Genomic DNA, 24,322 nt, shown 5'->3' on the forward strand with positions numbered 1-24,322 from the left:
TCATTCTCATTCATTCACCAGGCTGGAAATATACCATCACATTTCTTTCATATAGGCTTATTATATATGGCACTGACAAACCCGGTTTCACGGACTGGGTTTGTTCTTCCCTCAAAACGATCCTATCCACCGTGCGGAAAAAAAAATGGCGGATGTACGTTTTATCACAATATCCTACGAACCTAACACAGGCAACAGGCACATAGAAAGCCATATTTTTTGGTGAAATTCGTCACTGCAGTAACAACATTGTGTATGCTGGTTTAAACGTTTTTATGAGCGTTCTTAGGGTTTGCCGGTACAATAGTCCGTGCTGGTTTTTGGACATAAAATTCAAGGAGTATTCAAGCGCTAAAAGCTAAGTTTTCAAGGAGTACTCAGAGCAAGTTTTCTTTGTCTTGTCATTGGTCAAGAGCAACTTCAAAAAAGCTCCCCCGGATATAATCTGTCCCCGATTTTGAAATCTGCGCTCAATCCCTGAATTACTTTGATACAATCCTACATTATTTCCCATCCGGCACACAAATTCAAGGAGTTTTCATTATTTTCAAGCACTTTTAGCAAAAATTCTTCTTTTCAAGGGCTTTTCAAGCGCCCTTGAAATGTAAAATTAAATTCCAGGGCTTTTCAAGGACTTCAAGGAGTAGCACGAACCCTGCGGTACGCTAAGAAATGAGTAAATGTACCAATCGCCATCTTTAAAGTTTACAGAATTTTGTATTGTCTCTGTGGTCGTTGTTGTTTCGTTTTCACATGTCTAAAGGGGCACTGTTGTGGCGATTTTACTGTATTCTGGACAAAACTGCTCAACTATTTTACAAAGAACCTAGTTTGTAACATGAAAATGCTCTTACAACACCGGGAAGAAAATATTACGGTTTTTCTCCCAGGAAGAACAAACTATTATCAGTTTTTACTGACTTCTCTAAAATACACAGCAAGAACTTGGCCAACTTTTTCAAGTTGCAATCCACTTCCATCCTAGCCATCCATAGCTAAGTATAGTTAATAATGGTTTCTGTGCACAAGTAGGGTTATTGTTAACAAAATTTGACAATTATTTTAACAATTCCATTGGAGCAAATACGTTTTTTGCCTACTCACAGTGACACAAAAAATAGGTAACAGTGCCCTTTTAATGAGTTTTGCTTTGTGTCCAGCTAATTGTGGGCTGTGTTGAAATATTTTGCTATTGAGCCACCGTAACTTTTACACCAGGTGCAAAACCTTATTCAACTTTATAAAAAAAATTAATAGATGGCTACAAAAGGATAATTACAGGACTCGCAAACAGCACTGCTGCTAGTCTAGGAGGATCGGTCAAAAAAAAGGAAAACGTTTGATAAATAGAGCGGTTTTAAATTGAGTGTCGAAAGTAATTCCGTTTTTGCTTTGGTTTTGCACTACTACGCTCTGTGATTGGTTGATAAAACTCGCGCCACTTTCTCAACCAATAAGATGTAAAACCAAAACCAATCTTGTCTCGCTCGCTCTTGTTTTCCCGCGCTTGGCGCCGGCTACATGTACTTGCTTTGAATTCTGATTGGTTCGTTGCGTTGTTTGCACCTGTTGTGATTGGCCAGAATAATTACTTTGGTTTTGGTTTTACGACAAACTAATTAATTAATAAGAGGAGAAGCTAAACGTAAACGGCAATGATATAAGAGAGAAAGAATGGTACATTACAAAGGACTGAGAATATTAAGTTTTATACCTTAGTTAGTAACTCCTTGGGAGGTTTTAACTTCAGCAATAATTGCGGAGCCGGATAGCTATATATAATTATATGAATCTTCTTTTCTCCAAAACTCTGTTCAAAATATTATGGAGGTTTCTGTTGAACGAGTTTTTTGGTGGAACACATAGACAGGTTGGTATCTTGGATCTTATTTCAAACCCTGCAGTAAACTGATTTGCACTGTTATAGAGTTCGGCTCGCGTGTAGGATCTGAACAAATTCATAGTCTAAACCTAAAAGACAATACCTGTACAATGTAGGGAAGGCTTTGATGTTTGTTGAACTCCTGCTGAAGGTGGCTGGCTGTGAGGCTCTGAGGATTGGCACTCAGATGAGACCCACAAAAACCAAAGGTTAACACAAACTGAGACTTCTCCACAGACCATTCAAACGTCACCTTCGGATAAAACAAAATAATGCTCTGGTTTAAAATATGCACTATTTCAAAAGTTTACTACAAAAGAAAATTACAATACATCACAAAAGTAACATAAAGACAACATTAAATTACATAAATATCAAAGGTAAAATGTGTGCAGTGACCAAAGGAGGTTAGGCTTTCCAGTTGGTCACTGCCACGTGCAGCTAACTGGCGTATAACGTGCAAATAACTAGTAAAACAGATCATTGGTGCTGTTATCCGTGAATCAAAAGGTACACAAACTTTTGAGTCCGTGGCTGATTTCCTTTAGGGTGCGTTCGATTGACCGTAATCCAGAATAGGAATACATGCAACAATGACAAGAAGTCCGTCCTAAGAGGTTTTGGGAGTTACTGGAGTACGAAACGGCTCTTAAATTATCATGTGTCAGTGAATGTTTGCAGAAATGTCTTCTCAAATTTACTTAAAAAGAGAGTTCTTTCACTTATTCTCATTCCGGAATACGGTCAATATGACGCAACCTTAGTGTGAACATTCAAATGAAAGCAGTATACTTAAATGAAGTACTGGGCCCAGTTATTCAAAGCGCAATTAAGCTAATCCAGGGTTAGTGTGAAGTTTGGTGCAAGTTTAATTACTAAAGACAAAATTTTTTTCCAAACTGTATTTGCCCTTAAGTTTTGACCTTGACGTTTCTGTAACTTGAGCTTAAAATTAGCTTAGAAAAAACCACTTCCAACGAGCGACATGGAAACCTCGGTTAAATCTTAATCGTCGATTGTCGTTAATCGGTTCTCGAACAGCGGACCCTGATTGTAATACTGTTGTAAATGGTGGTCCAAAATTTTAGTCTTTGAAAACGATGAAGTAGGACTCAAATAAAAGCAATCCATACTTATGCCATCACGAACCACCTGTGTTACGAGACCTTACCAAACTTTGTTTATCAGGATCGTACTGCAAAGTCAGTTGCTTGTAGTTGTAAGAATACACACGGCACATGTGGCGAAAATGGCTTTGTGTATCTGTTGAAAAGATTAACACAGCTAACATCAGTTATGGGTTCCTACTCTCAATCTAAAATTAATCAAGTACACATACAAGCGTCCTTTTAATACAGTCGAAAGACACTGACCAAGATGCCTAAAGAGACTGCTTGCCGTATTCTCTGGACATTATTGGAACCAGCAGTGTGAAAATCTGCAATCCTTGAGGTTGAAGTATTTACAACAAGAAGAAAGAAAACTAAACTGACCCTTGAGATAAGTATCCAACTGCACAGCGTGCTGATACAGCTTGCACACGCTACACCAGTCGTTCAACAGTTTACTGACCACACCTTTGGCCCAGTTATCCTCACCATCCACTCCCTTGTCTACTGCAGCGTTCTCATCACCACCCCCCTGGATGCTGTACTCAAACAGCACATGTCGTGTGCTGCCCTTTTCACTGGGTGACACTCCATCCAAGGGGCAGTTGTCCATGATCATCTCCAAGAGACATGTGCGTTGAGATTCACCAGGGAGACGTAGGACGCAATCCAGGACGCTCGGTTGGAGAGAAGACACTAAGGTTGGGTGGCAGTCCTTAGGGAGGGGCAGATTGGAGAGTCTGATGGCGAGACCGACACCTGCTTCTGAGGTAAGACCTTGGCAAATGACCTTGTGTCGCCTCAGCTAGCAAGAAAGAACAAAAAAAAAAAGCTTTGATAACAAGAAACATGGAGGGATGCTTTGACGAATTGAAAGATTATGTTTAAACCTTGTGATGGGGCGATTTTTGTCTCCGTTGTGATTGCCTCAAGCTTTGGCATTTTATCTCCAATATTATTCATCCCCAGGAGGCGTGTGTTGAGCCCAAAACATTTCTGTACAGGAATAGTAACCTTTTTAGGCTATCTAAATGCAAAGCACTACTTGATGACACAAATAAAAGATTAAAGGGAAAAGTCTAGAAAACAATACAGATTCGCAAAGTTAAAAATCTCAAACTACAGTCGACTCCCGATAAGTCGAAGCTTCAAGGGAAATTGAAAAAGGTTCAAATTATCGGGACTTCGAGTTGTCGAGGGTTCGAGTTATCGGGAGTCGACCGTAAAACTAATCAGAAATAATTTAGATTGGCAGCAGTGCTAGCTTTTTCAGTTTATATTTTGAATGTTATTCAAAGTTCCAGGACGTCGTCATGATCAGTTGCACACGTACCTCCTCACGGAGCTGGATAAATGGTATTCTTGCATGACAAATAGCCACTACGTGACCAAGTGTAGGAAGATAAGATGAGTTGTTCTTTCCTTCATTTAAAACGTCTCCCATCGTCTTCTGTCTTTTGGTGAACTGATGATCCTCCTCAGGCGACTCAAACTTCAAAACAAACAAACACAGGTAAATATGGGGTGCTAGTTCATCACTGCATGTCCAGGCAGACCACCATGCAGCATGAAGAGACTTAAATGAGAAGCGAATCCCACACAGGATAACCAGCATGAAGATGTTAGTTCATCACAGGACACCAAGCATGAACTTGAAATGGGATGTTAGTCTATCACAGGATAACCAGCATGAAGTGACTAGGAGAATTACTCCTCCCACCTGGATGGGATGTAAGATTTTCAAAGGATACCCAGCATGGAGTGACTATGATTATTACTACTATACGCCTCAATGGATAGAGACTAGCTGGAAGTAATGCGGGCGACTGCGAAAGATTGCCCAAACCAGCGACTCTCTGATAATTTAATTGAACATCTGATGCGTTAATCATTACCCCACTACACTTCCACTTCAGTCCCATCTTTGTCCAGGAGAGGGGAATACCATTGCTTAAAGTCGCTTCAGGTTACAGCACCTCGATTAAGCATGGCGGTGTGGGTAACCTGTGCCATGCGTGCCAGTTTAACGACATTACCAAATCCAGATTATCCCCAGATTATAATTAGGGTCCTATGGATAGGAATATTTGAACTGCATACTTACCTTTCGTTTTCTTTGTTCTCCATGTTCATTGGTGCATGAGATATCTGCTTGATAAAAGCAAAAGGCAACAATGAGTCTTGTAAGTGATGTATTTGAATACGTTTCCTACTTCATTTGAATTGTAATAATCTATGAGCCAGTTCACAGGGAGCAGGGGACCCATATTAGACTCTAATTTCGGACATATTCACTATGCTGATGATTGAGATAGTCAGCACGGCTCGCATGCTTGTTACAGGCTGACAAAATGTATTACCTGCAAGTGGCGAACCAGCAAAGTCAGTCATCTTCTGTGCATTAAGCGTCACCATATGACCAGCTCTCAGAAAGAGCGGCCGCCTTCTTTGTTTATTCTCTGAAGCGGTGTTTCTGGCCCCGTCACAGCTCTGCCTTGCTCGCTCCTGGCTTCTCATGCCTTCTTTCTTGACTTCAACTCGTTTGGCCTGCTGATCACCGCTGGCTGAATCACTCGATGCCATCGCTTGAGCTGTGTCCTCTCCAAACGAGGGCTTCACTTGTAAGAGGTGATACTTGGTAGTGACTTCTTCAGAGTCTTCTTTACACAGCACTTCAACCACCTGGAAGAGTGCAAATACAAAGTACAGTACATTTAACCGTTTAAACCCCAGGATCAAAATGGATATTCTCCTCGCTTGCTCCTACATTTCTTATGGGACTAGTTGGGAGAATTTGCTTCAACATCAAGACATTTTCCTCCTTCTCACCACCTACACGTCTGATCCAGTGGTGATACATAGAATCGCGTTTACGGCAAACGGCAGAAATGACCACGTGACCATTTTTATCCTACATTTGCCGCTCGCTTTTCTTTTTTTTTTTTTCAGTTTTTCAGTAAAATTCAGTAGTTTTGCGCTATCGTCAAAATCCAAACTTCTTTTGCACTATTGTCATCTATTATCTCAATTATTCAAGGCGACGTAAACGCAAATCTCACGTTAGCCTTTTTCCGTATACGCGATTCTAAATCTCTCAATAATATCCTCAGCTACTACCCTTCAACTAGGAGATATTGAGCAGTCCTTTCCTTGGGTACTGTTTATTATGCTGTACGACTTGATTCTACCTTTTGACTCTGTGGCTGAAATCCTAAAGTGCGACCATTCAAATGAAAGATATTGAGCGATACTTTGCTGTAGCAAAGTTCATTATGCTGTAGAAATGTGACTCTGACCTTAGAGTCTAAATGAAATCCTAAGTGTGACCATTTTAATCAAATCATAAATCAGATAATTAACGCTGCAGTGTACACTGTAGTGCAAGTCAATTAACCCACGAATAACCCACTGAGTGTTAGCCCTGATCTAATGATTTAGCTCTCCAGCAGTACATTCCTGTAGCGCTGTTCATTATGCTATTAAGGGCAATTTATTTATATAAGAGCAGGAATGGCACAGTGGTGAGAACACTCGCCTCCCACAAATGTGGCCCGGCTTCGATTCCTGGGTGAGGTCTAATATGTGGATTGAGTTTGTTGTTGGTTCTCGTCCTTGAACCGAGAGGTTTTCCTCCGGGTACTTCAGTTTTCCCCTTCCCTCAAAAACCAACATTTCCAAATTCTAATTCGATCTGGAGAGTGTCCTCAATCAGTGCTCTAAGCTAAACACATTGACACTTAAATGAATAGATTCTATCTAAAATGACTCATTAACTAAGGATTAATGTCGTGAAATTAAGAACTACAGTTGTATTCGGCACTGGGAATTACAGGGTGGAGATCACTCTGAAAATGACAATTGTTTTTTTCTACTGACCAAACAATAGCGAGGATGCCGCCTAAATCGCACGAACAGCTTGTGTTTGCTGAGCTGAGAAAGCTTGTGCTCAGACAAATTAACCACTGGTAAAGACAATGAGGCAGTGACCGGGAGTTGAGCGGTGGACTTCATGTACCTCTTCACATACAACTGACACCTGCGATGGAAATATGTAGTTAAGCCTGATTTTCATATGTCGGGAAAATCCCCGGCAGACGATCGGAGATTTCGCTCTTTCTCGACCGTACCAAATTTCACCGATTTACGAAAACAAGAAATCGCAGACGCCTACATTATCTAGAATGGGTGGGGATAAATCAAGAAAATCGAGAGCGTTTCTATTTGCCCGACGCGTCCCAGATTTCAACGATGGTCGGCGGTCACTCCCGACATATGAAAACACAAATGTTGGCTGTTGAGGAACATCGGCGATCGTTTAGATCGGTAACAAGTTCCTCAAAGCCTTAAGATTTTAAAATGGCGGACTTTTCCTAGCGACTGTATTTTTGTCATAGCCGATAGTCGCCGATGCGGTCAGGAAACAACGAAATAGCCGTTCATTTGAGATTTTCCCGACATATGAAAATCAGGCCTTTTTCATACGTCGGGGAAATCCCAAATGAACGGCAATTTCGTTGTCTTCCAACCACCCCAGACTTTGTCATCACCGGCTAAAAGTATTGTCGACTATTCGCAATGACTCAAATAAACAAGTAAGGAAAAGTCCTCCCTTTTTTGATCTTTTTGACAATTGAACTGCATTCAAGGGTTTCTTACCGAGCTAAACACATATCGCGTTCCAAGACAGTCAAAATCTACAGTTTTCCTATGTCGGGAATGATCGCCGACCATCATAGAAATCTGGGACGCGTCGCGAATGTAAAAACGCTTCCGGTTTTCTTTATTTAAATATCCCCACCCATTCCAGATGATCGTTGATGTCCGTGGTCTCATGTTTTCATAAGTTGGTAAAATCTGGGACGGTTGGGAAACAGCGAAATCCTCGATCGTCTGGAATTTTCTCGACATATTAAAGCAAGGCTATGAGTTAAGGAAACTGGTAACAACAAAATTGATGTGCTTGAAGAGGACCCACCTTGTCTGGGGTAGAGGGTTATCCAAGACACCACCTATCCTGTGAATATCATCGACTAAATCTGATTTGACACATAAATATTCAGCTAGCAATGAGTCAGCATTGCTAGATAAACACGAAAAGTGAGGTTTGAATCTCATTGGATAGAAGGGTGGCTATGCAATAAAGAAACCATCTTTTGAGGTTGAGGACGGGAGGTACAGGCAGAGACAACCTTCTATTCTTTGGTTTGGTGGGTCCTGCTCGAGAACAGTACTTTAGACCACTTCCCTGAGAACCAGGAGTAGCGAATTGCCGGTTTATGTGTCAAACAAGTTTAGGAAATCTGGTTTATACCTTTAAAATGACAATTTTTGCCCATTATTGTCTCTCTTACCTAAGGAATAAAAGTGGCGTATGATATATGAAATCAGACAAGGACTTAGTTTGTTGAGCCCTTAGCAAAAAGTCACAGTGCCTTCATGTCAAAAGCTTGGGACTTTGCCGTGGCACGAACAGTTGTGCCACAAATTCAGTAATAAAATTGGTACCTTGCATCTCTCAGCACAGTAACAAACTGGTCCATGTTCGAGTTGAGCGTCTTTTCCAGCTCAGAGCAAATTGTATTATCTGTAAAAATATAATGCAGTAAGATGTTAGTATAAAGGCAGCTAGTACATGTAAGTTAAGGAAAGCAGCTAGATGTTCAGCTCTAAAGCAAGAACTTACATCATCCAACTGATTCGAATCTTCAGACCATTACACAATGTATACTATTTGTACGGATTTCGAAAGTTAGAGAGTATGATCAGAGCATTCAAAGCCCCATTCTGTTATCTGTTATTTAAGGTGACTCGACCCAGTTATTTTTTGTTGGTATCACCCTACTTTGAAGCTCTCTGGTATCCTCACTTCTGCTTTTATCGTAAGTTTAACACACAGAATGTATAACATATAGATCAATCTACAATATAGCAAAAAAATTTCGGCGATCGGACTGTAAATGTCACGTGGTTATAGTGCCACGCCCCTTTTAGGTCTGAGTCGAAATTCTGCTGTTGCCGGCTTTTTTTCGTGAGAATCTTTGGGCTACACATAGTGCACATTAGTGCCTTGCGCTGAACAAAGTTTCAACAAAATCGCAAAGACCCAATTCGAGAAATTTAGCGCTTTCCAAATTTAGGTCATAATTTATGTAGAAATGGTAAGCAAACTTTACACGATTATATCTAATAAACTATGAGATTTATTCCTTTATTTTGGGGATCTTTATTACAGATGGGTCCTTGCAAATCAGCAAAAAGCTTTAGGGCCTTGTAAATGCGCGCGATTTCGAGCAATGCAAACATATAGAAATTATAGTTTTAGCTACTTGTTGACGCTTGTTAGCGTTTCAGAGTCCTTCTCACAAAAAAAAAGCATTTTCTTAATAATTCGTAGTTTTTTTTCCTTCAATTTTTTTTAGGGCCACAATTGATTGACTAACTACCTGGATTCTGAATTCCATGGTAATTGAAAATCTGTGACATTATCTTCTATAAACCCAAACTTGAGTAAACATTGAAGATTTTTAGCGTTTTGGCTGAGTTTGTGCTTTGGGAGTTTTCTATTGTTTCGAGTTTGTCATGATACAGCATTCTTGTTAAGCACGCGTTCAATGTCCAAAGAGTGCCCAAGTTTCCCAAAAGAAAGGAATAAATCTCATAGTTTATTAGATATAATCGTTTAAAGTTTGTTTATCATTTTTATATAAATTATTACCTAAATTTGGAAAGCGCTAAATTTCTCGAATTGGGTCTTTGTGATTTTGTTGAAACTTTGTTCAGCGCAAGGCACTAATGCGCACTATGTGTAGCCGAGAGATTCTCAAGAAAAAAGCCAGCAACAGCAGAATTTCGACTCAGACCTAAAAGGGGCGTGGCACTAAAACCACGTGACATTTACTCCGATCACCGAAATTTTTTTGCTATATTGTAGATTGATCTATATGTTATACATTCTATGTGTTAGACTTACGATAAAAGTAAAGGTGGGGATACCAGAGAGCTTCAAAGTAGGGTGATACCACCAAAAAATAACTGGGTCGAGTCACCTTAAAAACCACAATAAGACAAATTTCCTCATAAAAGCTGCTTTGCTCAATTCTGCCAAGTTAAGAGTTGGAGAATAAGGCTTAAACTAGCAGTTTGAATGTCAAACATTATTCTCAATGTTCTCTTAATGCTGCTCATAATAGGCAGCTTTAGCAACGACGAAGGCGACGGCAACGAAAACGTCACTATTAAAATGAATTCGCGTTGTTTCAAACGTCGCCGCGAAAAATTCGTCGTCCTGGTATTTACGTCCTCCATAAAACGTGCCTTCAGGAAATTTCACATCGTAGTCGTGCAGTGACGGCAAAGAAATGTACTAAAGAATCTGATGCACGTGCAGAGTTGTTGTTTTGGTTATTAAGCGTATTGCTTTTTTGACGTTGTCGTTGCCGTCGTTGCTAAACCTCCCTATCAGGGACTTTCAGATTTGACTACGAGTACGAGATTGAGTACGAGAACGACTTTTCAAATCTCGTTTGTGTGGTTTAGATAACCGCTTGTCACACCAGTCTTGTGTCTAGGGTCTCCTTATCTGCTGGTGAACACCGGGAACGAGCGAGAGTTCTAGGGATGAGACTGATTTTAAATTTGAAAGTCGTACTCGTACTCAATCTCGAACTCGTACCCTGATCTGAAGGTGCCTATTAACTTCTCCAAGACGGTGTCGGAAACTGTGAAATAGCCAATAATTACTGTTAATGTAGGATGTACATGTTATAACGAGAGACACAAACTACAAGTCTTTTTGTACATCTGTAGCTCAGTGTTCAGGGTATCCAACAGCAGGAGGGTAGGTGAAGGGTTTGATTCCTATTGAGGACTTCGGTTTTCTTCCACTTTTCCTCACTCCTGTACCAGCCACATCTTTTTTATTAAATAAAATGTTTGCAACCCTTAAGAGAACTTTAAATTGACTATACCTTCTCCATTACCCAAGGACACTTGGAAACATCCATTCTTTTTCCCAACTGTGACAATGATAATCTCTGCAGGGGTAGGGTTGGGTGAAACTTGTATAGCAAGACTTGGGCATTTTGCATCCATTGTCACTGAAACATTGTTAACATGTCAAATTTACTTAAAAAGAGAGGTACCTTCAGGTTATGTACACGTAGACTTTATACCAGTACAAAACTTACACTGATCTAACCTGCAATGATATGCAAAACTATGCAAAACTTGTAGGGGGCAGAGCTGTATCAGTACATCCCGTACGAAAACTTATAGCCTCACTGAGCGAGAAACTGGCCTGATTATGGCCTGAAAGCTACTTTCAAGGCGGGAATGGAGCGTGCTATAGCGAGACACAGAATTTGCCTCGCCCTGCGATCAGAACGTGACATTTGTCACGCTCGCTTATGAGCGAGATTATGGCCGGTTTAACTTGCACAGATTCAAACGTTGCTAGACGTGAGTACAAGACTTGCACGGATCTGAACTGTATTAGGAAAAACCTTGCACGGATCTGCACTGCACCAACACAAAAATTGCACTCATCCAAACTGTAGATTCGAAAATTTGTAGAGCTCAAAATCAGCAACGATCCAGACTACACCAGTACAAAACTTGAGAGGGTCAGATCTGCAGGAGAAAACTGTCTTACATTGACCCGAACCGAAAGGTCACGTCACACCACACGTTTACTTTAGCTCTTCCAAGGTGTTTACACAGTATTGGTACAAACTTGGGACAGGCAGAGATCCATAACTGTACCTACTGCTTCTGATACAGGTACTGCATTTAATTTATTACTTTTTCCTTAAATTATCGTGTGAAGACTGTACAGTGTTTTAAAATTACCATGCAATTTTTGGTATGGAACCAAAATTAGTACAGTGCGAACAAATCACTAATTTTACTGTCCCCATTCCAACTTCACCAATAGCTGCATGTTATTCTTTTTTTTAATTGTCTTTTAGATCAAATGTGAATAAGTGGGCGTTTCTAAATTTGATTGCTAGATGTATGGCATAATTATTTAATAAAGAGCTGTTATAACATACAGTAAGGGAATCCTAGAAAATACCTTTTGAATTCAGTGATGCATCCTGAATCAAAATCTGTAGTAACTCCTAAGAAAAAGTAATAGTAAAAGTAAGTTTATCACTCACTCACATGGCGAACACAGGAGCAAAACCTGTACACTTCAATTTGTTCAAGTGGAAGAGGGCCCTTATATACATATTTTTAAGTGATCAACAATACCTTGAGCTTGATGTTAGACTGGGCTTTAATGGTGTGTGTTAAAAGCTTCTCGATATACAAATCACCAGGCTGGAAAAACAAAGACAACAAAGATATTTAAATTAAGCTACACTGTAGTACCATACATGCAGTGTACATTGCATACAGTTAACAAATTTTATGTGAACACACCAGGCACAAATTACGATTGCATAAATTTACATAGATTTGCATATATTACATTAAATTACAAATTGCATATATTTTTATCAATTTGCACGTTTTTAATTCTCTCAATTCCTGTTTGTAATAATAGAGTGCCCTGTGAAACCAAGATGTCTGCAAGGTGGGAGGGTATGACATGGCAAGTTCTTTAATACTTACAGTGACTTTAGAAATGCACTCAGTAGTGAACTCATAGGGGAGGGGTGGGGAGTGCTGAACACACAGGAAGGTTGGACTGTCAGTTGCATCTCCACAGATTGTTAATTTGTGTCCTTCAAAATAAAGTGGCATCAAGTTAGATGCGAGCACTACAATGGCAATGTAACCATACTGGCCCATCTTTCACGCGAAATTTGGGTAGATAACAAAAACCCTCAATTTTTTCCACTGCGATCAGCAGGCAGTCAAATGTAGCTGTTATCTTAGCTCATTACATGAGCAAAATCTGGGGAGAGGTCAAAACCACTCTGTGGCACCCCCTCCTCTCATCGACATCATCACCTATAGAAAAAGCTTGATCCTAATCCCGTTGTAGCCAGATCGAATCGTGATTCACTATCCACTTCATGCATAGAAGCAATGAAGTTTAGAATTTTTATATGTTACATTAAACAATGGAAGCAGTTCGTATGAAAAGCTCCTCTGTTGTAATTTTCAACAAAGCATCTCATTCTAAACTTCAATCCTTTTGTCTGAGCAGGGAGGGCTCAAAGAAGGGGGAGAAAGGAAGAAAAAAATAAGAGTTCATGAAAAATAATTATACAGTTGTACAACATGCACTTCGTGCTCAGCATCACTTACCTGGCTTCTGGCCTTGTTGAACAACACCTTTTGCCCTGTAAAATATTAATAAATTATGAATAAAATTAAAATAATTACAATGAAAATTACGTATTAATTTTAAATTCATAATTATTTAATTATAAGTTATAATAATAATTACTAAAGAGTCTTATGGAATATAAAGTATATGCTTTTTGGTTCATGTTGGTACATGTTATAACAAAGTTCACAGTTGGAGGTGTGGTGGTGTACTGGTTAGAGGGTGCACTTTCGATCGGACAGTGGGAAGATCTGAGGGTTGTTGGTTCAAGGCCAGGTTGGTCTCTTCATTGCTGTGTTGTTTCCTTAGACAAGAAACTTTGCTCCACATTGTCCCTCTTCACCCAAGTGTATTTATAAATGGGTACCAGTGGCATACTTCTGGGAGTCACCCTGCAATGGACTAGCATCCCATCCAGGGGGGAGTAGCAATGCTCCTAGTTGGTTCATGCTACAGAAACCAGGCTAAGCTCCGGCTGTGCAGCCACTTAGGCTCTAGTGTGACTTTATCGTTACCTATCACAGTTAGCAGCATTTAAAGACTCTTACCTCCAAAAAGAAATGACCAGTTTCTTTCCGACAGCATATTCCTCAATACGAACATTCTCTCCCCATCGCTCAGTGATTAACTGTTTGGCCTGAAAAGATTCATTTTATTTTATTCATTTATAACATTATGTAAAACATGCTTTGCATTTGCATCTGGGCAACTGAATGTATGACTTGAAAGGATGTTGAGGATGGGTTCTTTAAAAAATCTCATGGGCCAAAATGATGTACCAGATTTCTGACAATTTAATTTCAATTACTGTACTAAGAATTATTATAAAGCTGAGCTGGTCAGCACTGAAAAGAAGCATTCTGTTGGCTCCCTGATCGATCCGAATTTTTACTATGTGGACCGCAGAGGTGGACTTCTTGTGTTGAAACAAATGCTTGAAAGCAAGTAATAAAAGGTACTCAACAACAGTCAGAGGGTTTGATATAAGACTTATAATCAAGTATTGAACTCACCTGAAAGTGAAGAACTTGCAACTGAAGAGAAAGGCAAAATGAATCTGTAAACATTGCTAAGGAATATGCATTTTGGCATATTTTCGTCTTCCCTGGTTGTTGAGCATTGAGTTCTCAGATGGTACAGTGGTTCATAAATTAAACTTTTGTCTGGCAAATCGGTGCTTTGAAGTTTTGCAAAAATTAATTATTGTGGTATGTGTTTTTCATAACAGACTAAAATAAGATCACTCCCTCTGTTCACCTTGGTGCATAAATGTAAATAAGCATGAAATTTTGAAGTCACATTTAAATTTCAAACTGTGTTCAGAATAAGCATGACAAAAAATGCTTTCTTGCCAAAAATCAGCATCTTATTGCAATCTGGGGATAAGGTAATTATTCTAAAATGGAATTTTTATGCCTCGAAGACTTCATACATGTACAAACCCTTCATAGTCATTCTAATGATGCCTTAGTTACTGAGTTCTAAGCTGGTTAGAACTGAGGCAAATTTAGAATGGTCTAATCTAGTATAATTATACATGTACAGTGTAAGAAAGCCATCACTCACTACAGTGTAGCATAAAATTGCCAATATCTTGCCCACAATTTGCAATAAGAAGTTAAGTTTTGGCAAATTGGCATTTCATCAATCATGCTTTTTCCAAACATCTCAAAAAATCCCCAAAATTCAAGAAATTTAGTTTTTGTGACATCATCACTTTAGACACCTACATGTATTCAAGGGAGCACTTAATGCCCCAAGTTCCCAGAGTTATTTGAGCCCCCTGTTCATTCAACATGGAATAAATTATTAAACTTTGCTAGCTTATGACAAATACATCCAAGCGCAATAAAACCACAAATTATTCTGAAATCGTATAGTTCTTCCCAGAAGGGAATTATCAAGGAAACATGACCAGTAAGGATACGTAGGCATTTGTACAAATCAACCAAAGGATCCTCTTCTACAAACAAACGTGACTGGACAAGCTGATGAATATACTGGGCCTGCAAAATAAGAAAGATGCGCACTCCAGTCCAAGTTTGAACACCTTTAATTAATATGAACAATATTTACCATATTGTTTTACCAGCTATTTTGCTGGTATTTTAAAAAGTGAATTGCTGTCTTGATTTGTATACACTGTAAATTATGAGAATAATAGTCAAGGAAATTGAAGCCCTCGGATTGGTGTAATTAGCTAACACATTATTTTATTATATACCACCATTTTATGATTTGATATCATTAATAATGAATGCATGCATGTATCCTACAGGTACTGTATGTCGTTGTTGTCATTGTCGTCGTCATCTTCGTCCTCACCGCCACCGCCGATGTTGTCATAGTACTGGTAGTGGTAGTGGTGGTGTCTACTAATAAATTACAGTTCTATTGCCTTTCTTAAGTGTTGATATTGCCAAACTGTACACTCTGTTGTATTCCCTATTCCCCTATCAATTTGGAATAGACTTTCATACATGTACCTGAAGGGCATGGACAAGGGACTTCCCATCTGTTGATAAAAAAGGCAGAAATAATCAGGTTGGGCTAAAGGCTGGTTTCCATATGATCGCGGATCGCAGATCGCAGATCGCAGATCGCAATAAGGTCTGCGATCATCTGCGATCCTGCGATCGTGATCGCAGACGATCGCAGAAGATAGAACCATGTTCTATCTAAAGGCTGGTTTCCATATGATCGCGGATCGCGGATCGCAGATCGCAGATTGCAGATCGCAATAAGGTCTGCGATCGTCTGCGATCATATGGAAACCAGCCTTAAGTCATTAATCACTTTCAATTTCATTGCATAGCAAATTATCAGTACATCCCGTCATAAAAAGGGAAGTAATCCCAGTGGAGAAGAAAAAAAGGGGAGAGTGAGGGGAGAGGTCGAGAAGGGGAAAGGAGAGAATACAATCTTGAGGAGGGTACCAGGAGACAGTAGGGAAAGGAGAGGAGGAGAGGGGAGAGAAGAGGGGAAAAGAGGGGAGAGAAGGGGAAGGAGAGGAGGGGGAGGAGAGGAGAACAGGAGAAGAGAGGGGAGGGGAGGGGAGGGGAGAGAAGAGAAGAGGGTAGAAGAGGGAAGAAGAGGGTGAGGAGAGGAGAGGAGAAGACAAGGGAAGAGGGGAGGGGAGGGAAAGGAGAGGAGGGGAAAGGAGAGGAGAACCTACATGTAAGTGGATATGAGAGCAAAGGAGAGGAGAGAAGACAGGGCTTAAGAGAAGGAGAGAGGGGAGCGGAGGGAAAGAAGGGGAGAGGAGAACCTATAGGAAAAAGGGACAGCAAAGGAAAGGAGAGAAGACAGGGCAGAAAGGGATGGCATGGGGCAATAAGGGGAAGAGGGCAAGAAAGAAGAGGGGTTGGGTGGGGATGAGAGGGGTACCATGGGAATGACAATAGCAGGGGAGTGGGAGAGGCGGCAAAAAGATGAGAGGCTAAAATAGGAAAGGAAAGGTAAAGAAAACACAGAAGGCCAGAAACTGACCTCCACTTTCCATGTCTTGAACCAAGAAGTCGATTGACAAAACTCTCCAAGGAATGGTTGACTCATCTCCCATCAGTGTTAACGTCACCTAAAAAATCCATGCCATTAAACTTGAAAGAATACCCCTGCTCAGTTGTGCAGGTCAATAATAAATATACACGTACACTGTAAAAAATAATAATGAAAGTGCAGCTGTAAATTACCTCAAACTCATGATCCACTCTGAACTTAACTCTTCCATCAGCTGCAAGTTTAGAAACAGTTTCCCAGCATTATTTGGTGACAGAAATTTTGTTTTGAATAGTCATAGATTTAATAATTTCATAGATTTGTACTAACTTTTAGTACTAGCAATGGGGTCAAGTTTAATTTCAATGAGAGAGATTGTAAAAGTAAACGTAAAACTTGGGTCATGTAAATTAAAGTAAATTAAAAGTTACAGATATTTCACAAAAATTAATTAATAATAATTATGTATGAATGAATAAACTAGTTAATAATGGCACATCACCATTAAAACACCTTTCAAGATCTACACGTAATTGCCAAGTTTTAAATTAGTTCGGCACCACTATTAGCACGGCAGGCCCTCTTGTGCCTTACAGCAGTAGCACAACTTGGTTTCAAACGGCATGCCATTGCCGTGCCAAACTAAATTCATAAGTTATTTTTATTAATGTATTTTGGGTTAATTTGCTCATTCTATGCATTTCTATATTTTAGAATTTGGCGCGACTGAATTAAATTCGACATTTGAAACCACTGCCGTGCTACTGCCAGGTCGAACTGATTTACGTGAAAATTCGGCACGGCAGTACTTAGCACGAGGTTTGAAACAGCCCTAAGACAGCTTTTGCAACATGGAATGATTCCCAAGCCCTTGAAACCGATTGGGATACTGTAGTACAGACCAGATTAGTTTGCTATCACTTCTGTTTACCTATAACCATGTTTCCCATCTCAGGTGGCAGTTTTGAAGTCACCAGTCGATGTTGAATGACTTGATTTAGTCTATACAGGGTCTTGGTCTTTTCCACAGCAGTGATAGGATCTGGAGGAACAATCTTGTCCTACAAAATACAGTAGGAACAAAGTTGAATGTAATTTAAACATTGACAGAATAGATTTAATTCCAATTTGAAATCTACAGCTCCAGAAGGTCAAAAATGTTAACATTTTTCTTTAGCAAGAAACAAACAATAAATTATAAATATTTATGCTCTACAGTCAGTATTAATTTACAATAATTGTTCACGAAGTCGCCAATCATTGCCTCTCCACAGAAATGGAGATTTTCAGTCTAAATCAAGTATAATGTTGAGCAAACATCACATCACTGCCCATATAAGAAAGAATATGCTTTTGGAATCTGTCTGTAAATGAGAGTTACAGCTGCTGCACAATCATGGAATGCATACGCAGATTTTTAATAATTATGTGCACTGAAAATATTTTACAGTCGAAACAGATCATATGCCAAAAAAGTTTGGGCAAATCAACAAAGTTCAAATTACATGTACATGTACATGTACAATGACTTTATAATCAATTATATAATTACAAATTTAACTTTATTAGTTATTAATAATTAGATTATTACATGACTGTGCATAATGTGCTTATCAAAATTTGGACAAGACTATGCTGGCAAGCTCCACATGTACATGATTGTATTAATTTTGTAAGAGTGAAGTACTTCTTACTACGATACATGTTACACTGTGCAAGTACACTGTACTTCTTAGGATCTTACAACTTGGGGTCCCAGAAATATTACATTGTATCAAATTTGTGAACAATTAAAACTTGTAGAGTGCATTAATTTATTTCCAATCTATTGAAATATTGAAAACATTTGTCACCCTGATGCATGTTGGTAGTCTTGGATATGTTCCACCTGTAAGAACATCAACAGCAGCTGGCAAGCAAAATGTTGGTAATCTGAAGAACAAAAAAAAATTAACAAAAAGTTTATTGCCCCTGCAGGGTTTTGGCCCAGAGGCCAAAACCCAAGGAGACACTCTAGAATTCCCCAGGTGTATGTATACAAGGAATTTTTTTAATAAAAAAAAGTAAGAAATGTGTTTGTAGTATGGGAAGGTTTCCCGATTTGATGAAACTAGGCGCACACGGTGGTCTCGGGTAATATTTTAGCAAGCGTGCAAGGTGGTGTTGGAAAGTTAAAATACAGCATTACGTGATTGAAATAGATTTACATTATCTGGTTTACATGTATATAAATAGATTGTAATTCATGATATTTTCTAGCAATACATTGTTGCAAGTTTTTTTCATGTTTTGCCCAAATATTACACAAACAATGTTGAAAGGCAATTTATATCGTATGATTGTCATAGATTTCATTGTCAGATTTACAAAGCAACATGTTGACTATTTCTACGAATATTAACTTCAATTAAATAGCTAGTTGAAATGTCAAATTTACAACAGTCGTATACACAATATTTATATTCAATACAAATCATCAAAAACAACTATTCAAAACTGGGGGCAGCTCTAGTGAGCACTATTTCTAGTTAAACTTTTTAAAAGCACAGGTACATGTATGTGTGTGTTGTGGTTCAATTTTATCATTGGTTTAAATTTTATTTTCCATTGTTTCAAACTCATTACAACACTGTGATTACCATACCCAAGGACAACAGGAAGATAAGATTTAAACCAAGAATAAATTTGAACCATAACATTATGTACCCCATAGAGAGTTCAGCCTACAGTCAGGGCTTCTGATATTATGCGATGTTGCGATTTCGCATAATTGACCTAAAATCGCAACAAATCGCATAATTCATGAAAAGCCGCAGAATTTATATAAAATCGCACAATTTAAGAAAAAAGGAGCAAAAATTTCATTTAATGTTAAGTTTTCCGATAATTTAAACGTTATCTCAAGGAGTTTTTCCTTTCAAAAGGCGTCAAAAATCACCTGGAAGCGTTTCTTCGTTGATTAAGCGAACAAACAGGCGTTTTATGCTTCATTTTACATGCTGGGGACCTGGTGCTGGTTTTCAATATTAAGCGAGTGATCATTGGCACAGAATAAACAATCCTTTTATGCAAATACACCAATCACAATCATTGATATATTTTTAGATGGAAAACTGCTCGATAGTCCCTTGCAATGTGTATAGTTATTTTGTTTTAATAGAAACAAACATCTTCATTATGGATAAGTTTGTTGTTAAAACGCCGAGCGCTTTTTCGCAGGAGAAAAAAAAAAGATCGCACCTTCCTGTAAATATTTTGGTGAAAGACAGGGTAAGAAAGTACTCCGAAGGAACGTTTCATGTTGATGATGGTCTGTTGTTTACTCTGCGAGCAGAGTCTCCTTCAATCTTCCTGGATATTTTGCTCTTCGTGCAACATAGTGGTTAATCATCTTTGAAAGTTTGTGGTTGACAAGCGCCTTGAAGCTGAGTCACACAAGCGGAACACGGAAAAAATGCGGGTGGGAAGCAAAAAACGCTGACTTGACCAAATTAGCAATATCTGATTCTCAATAATTTGAAATGAGGCAACAAATGATATATTTCAGCTGTTTATTCATTTCTTCGTGCTCTAATTGCTTCTTGAACAGCAAAAAATGGATTGTGCTCCTCTTAGACCTAATAAAACAAGGTTAAATTAGCTAAAATAAAATCGCATAATTTGCCGCATAATAGACCTTTCTTGCCGCATAATGAGACTTCAAAGTGCCGCATAATTTCCAAATTTTTTCCGCACCCTATCAGAAGCCCTGTACAGTGTATCAACCATAACAAAATGGGTGTAATTGTGTTACCCAAGAAAAAATCCACACTTCCCACAGAATTGTGTCTTTATGACTGAATACTGCATGATCACTAACAACTACAAGTATTGGCCTAGGAATTACAGTATACAATAATTAAAATAATATAATGGGTATAATTACTCTTTACACTTACCTTGCCTTCACAAGAGTTTCTCTTGACATTCTAGCAAGCATGTCAGCAGTATCTATAAACAGCATGGACTGTTTATCCAAAATTGTTGAGATGGCCTGAAAGCAAAAAAAAAAATCGCCCACAAATTTGATTTGGGGAATCTAACAATTAATGAATCATCTGAAGTGTGAACAATGTCAAAATACATATAGAGTCCTAAAGTGCGACGTCACAAACATTTGAATTTTTGAAATTATGGGATTTGTTCATATGATCGGAAAGAGCATGATGAAAAATGCCTACTTGCCAAAAATCGGCATCTTATTGCAATTTGGGGTCGAGATATTAGCTCTCTTATGCCACAATGACTTCATACAAATCCTTCTAATTTTGCCTTAGTTCTAGACGTTTGGATGATCATTGTCCTCATCATCATTATCATTGTCATAACCAGCATTTCCAGTTCTGCATACATTGTGTGCACAAAAACATGTTTGCTTTTGCATGTGTGTTGTTCACTTATTTCTGAACTGTACTATTATTTACAGCACTAATTAAAACTAACTTATTTGGAGCCAAGTCACCCTCCAGTTTTCACACTAGAGCCAAATCAGATGCTATGAAATTACCAATGTCAACTGGAAAAGTGAGGAAAAGATTAGGGAACATTTTTTCACTAAACAGATGAGCCGGTAATTGTTGAAAAGTAGTTCATGATTGCAGAAAACACTAAAAAGTGGAAATAATCCTATACAGGTTGTTCAGCAAAACTTTCTGAAGTATAAAATTACAGTGTATTATTAATACTGACAAATACAATAGCTTGCATGTACTTGTACATAATTTCGGAATAAAAATAATAATTATGTCATGCATGTTTCAATGAGACAGATTTAAATGTACATGTACATGTTTGACCAAACAGACGTGCTAACCTGACATTTGTCGACCCGATCTGCACTGGCTGCCCATTTCACTAAAGCCAGGAGACGCACAAACTGTTGGCGGGTTCGGCTGGCAAACTGCACAATTTCAATTTTTCTAGAAAGATAATTCAGTGACACTGTGTTAATTACCACCAACAACATGTACATGTTAAAGCTCGTTTAGCCTCCTGCCTCACTATTAACCAACCTTCTGAGCTAATATACAGATAGATAAGGGGGTTAGTTTCTAAAGAAGCTGTGGTGTTGCATTAGTGGGGAAGTGAAAATAAATATTGGGTTTTATCAACAAAGCAAATCTCTCTGACGAATTGCTCAGAATGTCAGCACTCAAATCTCTTTAAGGTGGCCATATTACCTTATCATCTCTGTTGATCACCCCCACCCCCCCCCCCCCTTTTTTTGGGCTATAAGCCATTATGGAATACTTACAGGTGTATTCCAAAAATTATAAATTTAAAGCAGGGGAGGGGTGATCAGGGGGTCCTCAAAGACCAAAAAAAACCCATTTATTTAAAGTGCTACTATGACGAAATTCGCGTCTTTCTAATCTGAGCCATTTTAAAACATAAACAAGTAGTCTGTACGTGAAGAAGAATGCTGTTTACTATTTTCAAATATCTCTTTTTGTTACGGAGATATTCAAGTTTTTAAAATATACAAATTAGCCAAGTGATGACGTCATAAACTCAACCGAATTTTCATTAAATATTATGAAAAAAGATATCTCAGCCAATTTGTATCAGAAATTCTTGATTCTTTGCATTTACATTGTTCCAGGTGCACTTCATAATATGAGCTTATCAGTTTTGTTACCATGGTAACATACTGAGTTCCAGTCCTCCCTGATACTTAAGGCTTTGCTGGCCACCTTTGGCATTCTATTTTGATATTTGCCAATGTTGCCTCATCTGCACGATCCATCAAGCGTATAAATATGTTAGGTCGAGTTCGTGGCCTTGATAAATGTTTTTCAAGCTGAAAATCACTAAAATATTGAAATCAGGTTGGAGGGGACTGGAAAAGAATGAGTTGCCATGGGAACCGAAATTTTATAGCCGTAGGTGTATTGCCTTTAGAACTATTAGCCTGCCAGGTTTTAATGGTCTCTGCTGTGAAGTGACTGAGATAGCTCTATTTATATACTTGATGTTATATCGAGTTGAGAAGATGACGTCATCAGTCATCTCATTTACATATTTTACACATTTTTCAAACTTAAATATCTCCGGAACCAATGCAGATATTTAGAAACGGTAAACGGCGTTTTTAATCTTTCCTAGAATGCTATGTGATAAACCTTAAAATTCAAGAGGTAAAAATTTGATTTTAGTGGCACTTTAATAAAACCAAAGTATGAAGCTAAATTGGACAATCAGAAGGGTGTGGTATCTTAGGGAAAATCCCTTCCAAAGGGAAGGTACATGTACGTGTGGATAATTATTTTCCTGGACTGCGCATTTTTTCAAATCAACACATGCTGGAAAATAGTAAATCAGTATTAACAATTGAATATAAATTTTTTGATTACCTCTCTATGTCAGACTTTCTTGGCAATCTGTGACAGGAAAATAGGTAAGTTATCTACTTGAAAAGTTCTATATTCATAGACCAAAGAAAATCAGTCTTACTACTAGCTGGCTATTTGGACAATTTGGTATCAAGGATACTGTAGCTACATGTACATACATGTAATGATTGTAAAAGCTCGTTACCAATATATTTTACCAGCTAAAAAAGTCTTTTGTCAACTGAAATATCCCTAAAGGGAAATATTAAACAGGGTAATTTGCTGGCTATACAGAACAAAGAAGTCAGCAAGAGTTTTGTGAGCCAGCTAAGTTTTTGCACCTCTGTATATGTATTCCTTAGTGGAAACACAACTACATGTGCAAAAGATTTTACTGTTGTTATTTTAACCATCACTCAGGGAAAACAGAAATATAGTGTACATGTATATTATAGTAGGGGATTATTATTATTATTATCATTTCCCTTATGTAAACACTATAATGGACTTGTCCCAGGGACTTATATTACATGTAAGTACTGCAGGGTACTTGTCAACTTGAATGTACTGATCTTCGCATAACAGGTATCCTAACTATATCCTCCCACTGTTATGTCAGGACTGATAGGTTCAAGTGCAGTTTTGTAAATACATGTATGTTTATTTTGTATTCATTTTAGTTTTAGTTTTGTTAGTTCAATTCACAAGCATAGAAAATTATTTTTCAAAAATATTGAGCATCAAAAGTTATTCGCGCTTTCTTTTTTCACTTTGCTATATATGTACTCTCTGACTCGTTAGCGAAGGTCACACCACCTTCTCAACCAATGAGGAAAAAACAAAACCAATCATGGCTTGATTGCACCCACTTTCCCAGACTTGGTGCCGTTACATTTGCTTGTTTCGAGTTCTGACTGATGCAGTGCGCTGTTTGCATGGATCCATGATTTGCTTGAGCAAATTATGTTTGTTTTGGTTCAACAACATGTACACTCAATTGAAAATCACTATTTTTTAATAATTATTTCTCTTTTTGATTTTGTTGAAATTTTTATTTAGTCAATTGAAATTAATTTGTTGCCTAGAACTCTTTAAGAAAGATTCAAGAATGACTATAAATTACTCATTTGTTCTTCATTTACATGATATGGACAAGCTTAGCCTTTTTTAATTCCTTCTACAT

At 38.4% G+C, this 24,322-nt stretch overlaps 1 protein-coding gene across 4 annotated transcripts in view; it reads right to left on the reverse strand.

Moving 5' to 3' along the window:
- The window catches only part of LOC146468385 (mediator of RNA polymerase II transcription subunit 14-like), a 91,645-nt gene that overhangs the window by 66,489 nt on the left and 834 nt on the right, over window positions 1–24,322 (reverse strand). For 3 of the 4 annotated variants that reach the window (XM_085124640.1, XM_085124642.1, XM_085124639.1), the window contains exons 2-25: window positions 23,161–23,187; window positions 21,621–21,726; window positions 20,707–20,801; window positions 18,622–18,700; window positions 17,700–17,829; window positions 16,963–17,003; window positions 16,760–16,847; window positions 15,757–15,785; window positions 15,198–15,276; window positions 14,284–14,327; window positions 13,819–13,907; window positions 13,249–13,283; window positions 12,607–12,719; window positions 12,244–12,312; window positions 12,065–12,110; window positions 10,959–11,087; window positions 8,497–8,575; window positions 6,868–7,027; window positions 5,352–5,673; window positions 5,096–5,142; window positions 4,325–4,483; window positions 3,376–3,796; window positions 3,054–3,145; window positions 1,986–2,135 (exon numbers count right to left, since the gene is read on the reverse strand). In XM_085124640.1, coding sequence (XP_084980766.1) covers window positions 1,986–2,135; window positions 3,054–3,145; window positions 3,376–3,796; window positions 4,325–4,483; window positions 5,096–5,142; window positions 5,352–5,673; window positions 6,868–7,027; window positions 8,497–8,575; window positions 10,959–11,087; window positions 12,065–12,110; window positions 12,244–12,312; window positions 12,607–12,719; window positions 13,249–13,283; window positions 13,819–13,907; window positions 14,284–14,327; window positions 15,198–15,276; window positions 15,757–15,785; window positions 16,760–16,847; window positions 16,963–17,003; window positions 17,700–17,829; window positions 18,622–18,700; window positions 20,707–20,801; window positions 21,621–21,726; window positions 23,161–23,187 — 2,629 coding nt within the window. The remainder of the gene's footprint in view (window positions 1–1,985; window positions 2,136–3,053; window positions 3,146–3,375; window positions 3,797–4,324; window positions 4,484–5,095; window positions 5,143–5,351; window positions 5,674–6,867; window positions 7,028–8,496; window positions 8,576–10,958; window positions 11,088–12,064; window positions 12,111–12,243; window positions 12,313–12,606; window positions 12,720–13,248; window positions 13,284–13,818; window positions 13,908–14,283; window positions 14,328–15,197; window positions 15,277–15,756; window positions 15,786–16,759; window positions 16,848–16,962; window positions 17,004–17,699; window positions 17,830–18,621; window positions 18,701–20,706; window positions 20,802–21,620; window positions 21,727–23,160; window positions 23,188–24,322) is intronic. The other variant, XM_085124641.1, reaches the window with a different exon arrangement.

The sequence above is a fragment of the Pavona decussata genome, unplaced genomic scaffold (assembly GCF_977016875.1).
Source record: "Pavona decussata unplaced genomic scaffold, jaPavDecu1.1 SCAFFOLD_131, whole genome shotgun sequence".
In the NCBI taxonomy this organism is placed as follows: domain Eukaryota; kingdom Metazoa; phylum Cnidaria; class Anthozoa; order Scleractinia; family Agariciidae; genus Pavona; species Pavona decussata.